Source organism: Aythya fuligula, chromosome 1 (assembly GCF_009819795.1).
Source record: "Aythya fuligula isolate bAytFul2 chromosome 1, bAytFul2.pri, whole genome shotgun sequence".
Lineage (NCBI taxonomy): Eukaryota > Metazoa > Chordata > Aves > Anseriformes > Anatidae > Aythya > Aythya fuligula.
The window spans coordinates 44,628,396-44,638,011 of NC_045559.1; the positions used below are offsets into that span (position 1 = coordinate 44,628,396).

The following is a 9,616-nucleotide window of genomic DNA, read 5'->3' on the forward strand; positions in this document are numbered from 1 at the left end:
AGCGGTGTGATCATCCTCAAACACGTGGGAACACTGCTTCTCTGCTGCCTCTGCTTCTCTGCTCAGTTGGCAGCCCCTCAGCTGCATTCAGGATTTACTTCCCAGCTTCTCTGTGCCTACTCAAAGGGTAGGACCTGATCGATTGTTTTAAATGTAACCTGAGAGTCTCACTGAGGGATTCAGCCATCTGAAAGGCCAGAGGCCTTGGCTGCAGGCTTTGGCTCAGCAGCAGAGCATTGCTCCATGGGTCCCCTCCTCCACGGTCTGTTGCGTCAGACAGATACTGTCCTTTCTCAGACACATGCGGTCACCCCTGGCTAGCATGGATGCTCCAGATCCTTCCTCTAGCCTAACCTGAGGCAAAACCCACCCATCACTTCACAAGCAGCCTCTCCCTGACCTTTCCTCAGCTCCTTCTGCCCCTGCACTACTCTGATGCTCCTTGTGCACCTACTTCCTCCAGGAATATTTTGTCCTCGATCCCACATCATGGGCTGGTTGCTCAGTGAAGGTAATTGAGCAGAACTTCACCAGAGCCAGCAGATCCAGAGGACAGTTGTTTCACCCTGTGGTTAGGCTCAAGCCCATGACTGATGTGCTGTGCTGCTGCAGCTGAAGATGAAGATTATCTAGCATCTTCTAGCAGGACCCTTGTCCTTGTCTTTTTGTCTATGGACTCCATGCACTTTGTCCAAATCTCTGACACCAGTCTCCCAGGCAGTCACAATGGGCTATTAAAATGCACCAGAGAAATGAAGCACATGATAAAATTAAGTGTGGTTTCATTGGGCTGGAATTTGGACTGAGGCACCAGCTCTTCCCTCTCTCAGATAGCATCCACAGTACCCACACACGACCTAGCTGCTACCCCCAGTCAGGTGGGTCCCAGCCCCTGCGGCACAACCGAGCAGTCTGCTGGAAGCGTCTCCATCCCTTCGGCAGCCCAGGGCAGGGATGTGGGGTGGTTATGACCAGTCCTTCCCTTCCCTTCTCTGCACATGTGTGTGTGTGTGTGTGCTCACAAGCAGTGGCACAGCACAGAGGGCTGATGATTTCCTTGCATCTCTAGCAATTTCTCGACCGGAGCTCCAGAGAAACCACAACCTCTTCTAGGGTGATGCTGCAGAAAGAAGCACATCCACTATTCCCCCAGGCCTCGCTGGAGCTGTGCCTGCAGAGCACCAGGGCCATGCACCCCCCCCCCCCCCCCCCCGCCCCCCCCGTGGGGGCTCTGGCCATGATTGGCGCCCTGTGTCCTGATGTCACCTGCTGGCAGGGTATATCTGGAGGAGGAAGGACACCTCGAGACTTTTTCTACCCAGACTGCAGGACAGGAGTTGAATGATTTGCAAGAGGAGCCCTTGGGACTGTAAGTATTTGCTGGGAGCTCAAAGCAAATGAGGGTAGTGGGGGGGGGAGGTGTGCAAGCGAAGCTGGCTGCAAAACCTGGTGGAGAGATAAGTCCTTCTCCCCATGGGGGAAAAAGGTTTGGATTTTCATGCTTGGAAAGTGTGAATGCACCCAGTAGCTATGAGAGAAAGTTGTGCTTCTGTGCAGTCATGCCTGTTTCTTCTTAATTAGGGCTCAGTGCTGTGCAAAAAGGTTCGTGCAGCAGCCGTGGTTTGTCTCAGCAGGCAGCAGGCTCTGCCATCCACGGGGCCACTCAGTTTCTGACCCCGGCAGCCCTTGGTAAGGGCTTGCTGGCAGCCCCTTGGCTTGTGAGCTTGGCTGGCTCAGCCTGCACATCTGCAGCACCAGGGGGCCCCAGGGGTGGTGGCGGCAGGCGGCTGGTGCCTGCTGCCCAGGTGCCCAGCGGTGCACACCAGGCTCCTCTGTGGGGAGTTTTTGCGAGTGGTGCTGCATCTCCTGCATTACTGAATGCCTTCCTTGGTGTCAGCACCTAACTGAGGTTGTCTTTCCAATGCTCTCCATCTGGGAGGCTGTTATGGCAATACAGTTCAACTTGAAGTGAGTTTCTGTCTTTTGGAGTACATCCTCTTTCATTTGGTTGTGGTCTTACAACCGCTGCTAGAACAGAGGGGCTGACATCCTATGTGAAATGGGATCAGAAAGAGCTGAAACTGCATGAACTCCTTCCACCCCTATGATTAGCCAGCTCAAGCAGCTGAGACTGGAGCTGAGACTCCTCACTCCTCGCAGGCATCTCACACTGGATACAATATTTCCTGATGAAAGCCTGGCTGCAAGAAAGATGCCAGTGGCTCTCGAGGTCAAGAAATTACCATCAGAATTATTACCAAAAAAGAGAGTATTTCTTCCTGGAAACTGTCTATTTCCACTGCATCACTGTGTGGAGGGACACAGCTCATGGAGGTTCAGTTCCTGACACCCTTGGGTGACACCAAGAAGATAACAGGATGCATGAAGAAGCCTGTACCTGAAGTTACCAGACAGCAGGAAGAGATGCTACACTGGAACTGTCTGAAGAAAGTCATGTGAGGCATCTGTGTTATCTGTCAGGGAAATTTTCCATAGCAAATCAGAGATTAAAGGAGAGGAGGGGGCAGATTAAAAAGTCATCACTTGTCAGTAGTGCTCAAGCCTCTTTAAGTTCAAAGAAAACTAAAAGAAGGATGATTAACCTGGCCAGCAACCCAGAGGTGGGATATCTGACGCAACGGAGATAAGCACATTACTGTGCATTAGGTATAATTAGCATTCGGACGCAAGCAAGGCTCTTACCCAGAGGATTAAGCCCTGGACTAAACAGAAATGCTGTCAGGGGCAATTAGGTAATGCCTTGTCAGAGGAGGGGGCAGAGGAAGTGCAGGGAAAAACATCTTGCTCCCCAGCAGCCTGTGCATCCACAGCCATCGGCTCTCGCCCAGGAGCTGCATCCCAGTGCTGGCGGCAGCAGAAGAGCTCTGACATCCCAGGACATCCCCAAGGCCAAAGCAGCTAGAGGAGACCCAACCGTGTCAAGCATTTGTCACGCCATCCGCTTGGTGTGGTACCAAGGATTGCCAAAGCACCCAGGTATGGGGAGGTGAAAAGCTGGGAAATTCCCCTAGGAAGATGTCGTGGTGTTTCCTCTGTTTCTTCTGGCTGTGAGCTGGGGCAGCTGGCTCCCAAGGTGGGGCAGCCCTCGTGCTGTTGTCCTCTTTGACATCAATGGAGGCATCTTTTCCTGCAGGTGATGACAAGCAAATCCCAAGAACTCAGCAGTGGGAGGGCAGCTTGATCCCTGCTGCAAGATGGAGGCTGTTCTGCGGCATTAAGGTTGCTTCCCACCCCCTGCCCTTTCTTTTGGTGATGTGTGGGGAGTACAGGTGAAGGGAGGTTGGTAAGGAATATGACATAATGGTCTCTTTTAGTTGCATTGAATGCCATTGCTTGAATTCATGTACGTAAGAGATTTGATGGGGTGTGATTTGGGCAGATCCTTTTTGCTTCCAAATCCCATGTGTAGAGTAGCTGATATGTGGATACAACTGCTTCAGATAAGGACTGAGTAAACTCCAAGGGTTGAGTCTTCGCATTAGCTATTTCTTAATGGATCGAAGGCTGGGGCAAGGCAGGAACTCAAAGAACTAAGAGGAGCTGGCCCTCAATGACATGCTTGTGATTAAGGTACCATGCTGGCAGATGGCAGGGGCTGGTGAAGTGGGGAGGGAACTGAGCAGGGGCTCATCTGCCTCTTACAAGTCTTGTGTGTCAGACAAAGGGCTGGAAACCTGTTAGCCATTTTGTTTCTTCTGTTGTAGTTTTGGGAGCAGCCCTTGATAGAGGTGCCAAAAATCTCTGCATGCCAGATGCACTGAAGGTGCCTAGAAGTGGATCTGTGTCTCGCAGACCAGGAGAGGCATCTGGCACTGAGACAAGTGCCCCACTGATGAGAATTTCTCCTGAGGTGGAGGCATAGTATTTTACGTGGGGGTGTTAGCAGACCTGCCATGGGGTACAATTTTCCTATGCAAAGAATTTTCTTGTAGGGCAGTACTGTTTAAATCCCTTGCTGGTCCTGAGCATCACTGAGGGACTGGATTCTCCCTTGGTGCAGATTCACACAGCTGTGGGACCTCGCATTGCTTTGGCTTGAGCCCAAACTGCCTTCACCTCTCAGTTTGGCCTTAAAAACTGGGAGTTAGAACATTTTGGCACACCCCCCAGCTGCACAGTCCAAGTCATACTGATTACAGCACCTCCAATCCCATTCTGTAAAAGATGTGCTTGTGACAGTGCTTGCCTGTGCAGCCACCGTGCCATGGGGATAAAGTCATAAATACTGGGCAATTGCTCAGGTTCTGCAGAGATGACAGCCAAATCAGTAATTTTGCTGATTTGAGCTGATCCCTGTGTTTGTGGGCACACTGTGTGCTGGGGAAGCGTTGTGTATAGCATCTGTGCGTATTTCAGCTGCAGACACAACCATCTGCTGCTCCATTTGGGGCTGCTGGAACGGGTCCAGCCTCCTGCAAAGGATATTACAGCTGAGACAGGAGCCCAACCACAAGTGACAAGAGAACTAGCATGCCTCTAGGTGCTATCATTAGGATCCATCCTACTGCCGTCACAGATGGAAAGATGTCAGGGGTGAAGTATTCCCAGACCACCACGGATACAGAAACACATCTCTTTGCCTTGCACTGATCTGGCAGTGACACGGGAGGATTGCCTGGATTCTCTTTTGCCTTGTTTTCAGGCCTTGCTTTCCAGCACTCCGGCTATTTCAGGCACTGTCAAAGACATGGGCTGTCTTCAAATTGAGAAGAAAAAAAAAACATCTTTGATGGTATTCATAGTTCTGAGATTAAAAGTCTGGAGTGTCACTGCAGGTGATACTGGGGATCAGGCTGGAGCACTATGGTGACATAATGGGATTAGCCTTCAGTACTAAAATCCCGAAGGTAATTCCATAGGCTATTCCATCAGCCTGGCTGCACAGGGACAAAAACCTGGGGAGAGCAATTATGTAATGGCCATGGGGAAGGATGTGACTTCAGGGAGGGGAGAACAAATTGGCAATTATTTTTGTCCCTAAATGGATCTGGTCAGACCACTCTAGCATACTAATTAGCACAAAACTTGATCAAACTTGATCAAGGGCTGGGAGCTCCCCCTTGGGCACTGGTGGAAGTTATTGCTGGCCTCTCTGGGGGGAACCAAAGGGTCCTTAGTGCAGCAGCTCTGCCTTCAGGCAGGAGAGGTGTCCCCCCCAAGAGAACTGCTACCTGACACTTAGGTAGCCCCTGTGATGTGGAGCTTGGTTCATGTACCGTGTGGTACAGAGGGGGTCTATCTACGTAACATAGTGCTTAAAACCATCAAAATGGACACTTCCTGGGGAAAGTTAGAGGCTTTGATCTCCTACATCCTAAGAAACTAAATTCCATCTAAACTAGTCTCCAATGCTTTGCCCTAGCCTTCTTTACAATCTTTCGGAGATCCTGTACTATTTCCCATAAGGTTGGTACTGACAAACTTGAGGCTCTAATTGCAGCTGCACCTAAGGGCTCACCTAGGTCAGCACCCCATCTTCCTCCGTGTGCAAGAGGCAACACTTAGGCACAAGTACAAGAACAGATGAAATATATTCTGTTTCCCAAGGACAGGACACTTCTCTAAGCCATAAATCCATACGTGTGTCTTTGTGGCTCCTAGTAGTCATATCCACAACTGGTAAGTAGAAGCACCAGCACTGCAAAGCAAACTGGAATACAAACAACACTGGCATGACCTGTATGGTTCTGCAGGTTCTGGGGCAAGCTGCTGCAGCAGCCATGTCTAAGACAAGAGAAGATGTAACCTTCCATAACTCTGCACGTCATTGGACTGTGGGATTAAGTGTGTTTTTTTTTTTTTGTCCCTAGCAGGAGTGTTCATAGTTTGGTGTCTTAATTCTAGCATGCAATGATGAAAATCAGTGCCATTCTGCTTACTTTGTGTACATTATGGTCTTTCTTTTTGTTTAATGTCTTTATGTTTAATTCTGTCAAAATCATACTTCCCATAGTTATTCTGTCACAAGACTATTGATACCTAGAAATGATAAGCAGAGTGTTGCGTCAGCCCTTGCTGTTATCTTGCAGACAGAGGGATCTGAGCAAGGCATACTCCTGTTGCACAAAACAGCCCAGCAATGAGTGAGAATCCTCCCACCACCAACCTCAACACTGGAGATGCTCCGACTGGTCCCACCACACCACGCAAGGGGCCTCCCAAGTTCAAGCAGAGACAGACAAGGCAGTTCAAGAGCAAGCCTCCTAAAAAAGGAGTAAAAGGGTAAGGGCATTTTGGAAAGAACAGAAACAATTTGAGTTGGGTTGCTCCCCACTGCTAAGCTGGGCTCCTGGGGCACCATCTTCCCCCACACAAGGATCCAGGAGGTTTCCCCCTGCCCCATGGTGCCATCAGCTCTCCTGTCATGGTGCTGGCCCACCCCAGCCCTGAGCTGTTCCTCATCATCTGCTGCCCACACTCCTCCCTCCCTGGTGGGGGTTGCAGGGCATCTCCCCTTTCCTGGGTGTTGCTGGCCCAAACTCACCCCTCACCTGCTCTTCTCTCCCCTAGGTTTGGAGATGACATCCCAGGCATGGAGGGGCTGGGCACAGGTAAGCGCTGTGGGATGTTATTGTCATGCCCTCTTTAACACAAGTGTAACCATGCTTCAGCACGGGAGAGTACTGTCTGGGGTGGCCTCTGTCTGCTTGGCTTCTCCGTAGATCACAGGGTCACTGGAGAGGGCTAGTACTCCCTCCACAAGCTGCCATGGTCATGTTTATACTTACATACACCACAAGGTAGAAAGTGTGTTTAGACATGCTTCCATTTTTGAATACTTTCACTTGGCTGCAAATATGCTTGTTTGTCTTTGTTTTCTGCTAATACTCTGGCTAAGAATTTCAGCAGCATGAGGTTCTCAAAGAAATGCCAAATGCTAAGCTATTAATAGCAAAAATCACAGGAACTACATCTCAGATGGTTGGCTGTTTATGTTATCACCAAAATCCTAATTTTAAGAATTTTAGGCACCCATCTGGGACTGAGAAACACGCACTGGATGACCTGTAGCCAGTTAAAACTTAGATGGCAATAACAGCTGCCCCTATCAATGAGTTACAGATCCTGAATATTGTAGACGAAATTATTCAGCATCTGATTTAAGATTGCACGTTTTCCAGGATATCACAGGTTGGTTACAGGCAGTTTATAAGAACAGGAGAAACCCCACAACCAGGATGAATTTTCACACTAGTCTAGATACTGAAGAGACCATAGTCTTGTTCACAGAGAAAGGTGGCACAGGAGCAAATACAGTGACCTGGTTCAGTCTGGTAGGTAGCGCCAGATGTAAAGAGCTCATCAGCTCATTTAATCTTCAAGTGGGTTCTCATTTTTCTTGTTCTTCCCACATTTGAATGTTTCCTCACTAAAGCAGCCTATTCATACAAAAGACATCCAGGAAGTGCCACGACCAGAACCCATTTCTGATTCTGTCTGTTTTGCAGATATCACAGTGATTTGCCCATGGGAAGCTTTCAGCCATCTGGAACTGCACGAGCTGGCCCAGTTTGGGATCATCTAAAGCCCCAGCATCTCTACTGGTGTCACCTGGTGTCTCCACAGAACCCACCATGGTCTTCATCACCTTTGACACTGATTTTTGGCCCTTACATCCACCTGTTCATGGACAGGGTGATTTTGTAAGAGCTAGTTATGCGAAAATCCTTTGCAAATTAATTTGTCAAAGAAGCTATTCAGGACCCTGAACAGACTGCATGCTCCATGTGATGGAACTACTGAAAATGTCTTAATGTCTCCCTGCACCATACCCTCTCTTCTCCCACTGTTGTAGATCTTCATATGTATGCAGAAAATTGGAGGGTTTATTTGAACCTTTTCCCTGGTTAGCTGAGATAGTGTATGCATGGGTGTGCATGTATGTCCAGACCTCATTGTATCAAGCCCATTCTTTTTAATTCCCTCATTCCTGACAGCTTTCTATGTAGTATTTCCACTGGTATATTCCCAGGTTTTCTGGACCACCAATTAGATGCTGAGACTGTATCTGTAGAGAAGAGAATCAGAGTAAGTAGTTGAGCCATTAGGGCGTTTTTAAGCAGCAGGAGAGCCTTCCCCAGGGGTTCACCGTAAGGAATCTGCTGCTGAGGTTCACCTCATCAAGAAAGGGGGAAAGGGCTCAGAAATGTTCTCTCTGCTGTACTACCCACCAGCTTATGAGCCAGAGAATTCTGGCTGTTCTAGTAATGCTGAATGAAAACACATGTGTCTGAGATCAAAAACTAAATGAATTAATTAATCCTTCTCATTCCTTTGTGACTGAGTGGTTGGGATTCCAAAGAAACAAGCCTCCAAATGGCATTTGGTGTCCTCTCCTTCGATGGCAGGCTCCTATGTGACATTTATTCTGTCCCTAAAGCCATACATATTTACTTGAGGTGTTTGCTCCCCAGAACATGTTGCTGGTTCAGAAGACATAACAGTTTGCCACCAAACAGTGCCAGTAGTCCCGTCTCATCTAGCAGAAGATGGTATTGAATTACTTGCTCTCTCTTCCCTGTATTTAGCATGGACAAGTCTCTCTTCATCCCACCCATCGGCAGGAAGGCTTTTCCCCTCACCCTCTGGCAGCTTCAAGCTCCAAAGCCTGTCTGGACAAGCAGGCAAATGGTTGTTCCCCCAGGAGAGATAAGAGCAGAGCAGGTGGGGAGGCAGGGGGAGACTAGGATTTGCAGGCAAGCACGGAGCAAATCCACTTAACCTCATCGATTTTTGTCTCCTGGTCTCTGGCAGCCTGAGCACTGGCAAGCAGGGAGGCACTTGTAACCACTTAAGTGCTCAGGGAAGGCACCGAGACTCCCTGCTACCCTGGCATTAGGGAAGGGGGTTCATTTTGGTCAGAGGCAAGGAGTAAGCGTTGCTGTAGCTATGTGATATTCAGAAGGGGAGATGGCATTTTGAATCATTGCCTTCAGTTTCACAAGCCTCCTTGCATACGAACTACCTCCCCCTGGTTTATCTTTCCTATGCTGAGCATGTTCACAGGAGCAAGGAATGGCTGTGGAGAGGACAGCAAGTCCTGCCTGTAAGATCGATCCCCACGCATAAAGCATTGCTATAAATCCATGGCTGTGCTATAGTTATCAGCTAATGTCGTGCCAGAAATAAAAGCTAGCAGTTTTCATTTAAAATATAGCTTCAGCACTAAAAGCTAAAGGAAATTCTTGCTGGCAGTCCAGAGTAGAGCTTTATTATTCAGCACTCCTGTCATTAGCAACAGCAGTAAACCAGCGTGGGTTCAGACCAGCAGCACAATCACAGCACTGGAGTCATGTACCATTTCACTAATTGCTGTACACAATATTTCCCTGGGCAGAGGCGGTCTGTCCTTTCCGCTCACTCCTCATTTCTTACATCTTTCTAACCTTTTAAGGTTGTTCTTCCTTCCCTGAGTGTTCTGAATGTAAATGACATTTTATTTAGCTTTTACTGCGGGAGACTGATTCCATTTTTCTTCAAGCTTGTGCTAGCCCTCTCCTTTTGTGGTTAAATGTGAATGTTCCTATGTCAATGCTCCTGCAATTTCCCTCATGTTACGCCATCTTGTAGCATGTGATCCTTATTTTACTTTCTC

General features: G+C 48.6%; 1 protein-coding gene across 3 annotated transcripts; it reads left to right on the top strand.

Moving 5' to 3' along the window:
* Positions 1–1,282: 1,282 nt before the first annotated feature.
* PDE6H (phosphodiesterase 6H) lies at positions 1,283–8,277 on the top strand. 3 transcript variants are annotated; one of them, XM_032206805.1, is made up of 4 exons: positions 1,283–1,369; positions 6,051–6,243; positions 6,532–6,572; positions 7,470–8,277. In XM_032206805.1, exons 2-4 carry the CDS (start codon positions 6,101–6,103, stop codon positions 7,544–7,546), a joined length of 261 nt encoding a protein of 86 aa, XP_032062696.1. In that variant the 5' UTR covers positions 1,283–1,369; positions 6,051–6,100; the 3' UTR covers positions 7,547–8,277. The 3 variants fall into 3 exon arrangements, with proteins under 3 accessions (XP_032062696.1, XP_032062691.1, XP_032062702.1); XM_032206800.1 differs by lacking the exon at positions 1,283–1,369 and adding an exon at positions 2,740–2,997; XM_032206811.1 differs by lacking the exon at positions 1,283–1,369 and adding an exon at positions 3,509–3,591.
* The last annotated feature ends 1,339 nt before the right edge of the window (positions 8,278–9,616 follow it).

Coding starts and splice junctions, on each gene's coding strand:
- PDE6H (XM_032206805.1), top strand. CDS start 6,101: ATGAGTGAGAATCCTCCCACCACCAACCTCAACACTGGAGATGCTCCG. Junction 6,244..6,531: donor CCTAAAAAAGGAGTAAAAGG/GTAAGGGCATTT, acceptor TCTCTCCCCTAG/GTTTGGAGATGACATCCCAG. Junction 6,573..7,469: donor CATGGAGGGGCTGGGCACAG/GTAAGCGCTGTG, acceptor TCTGTTTTGCAG/ATATCACAGTGATTTGCCCA.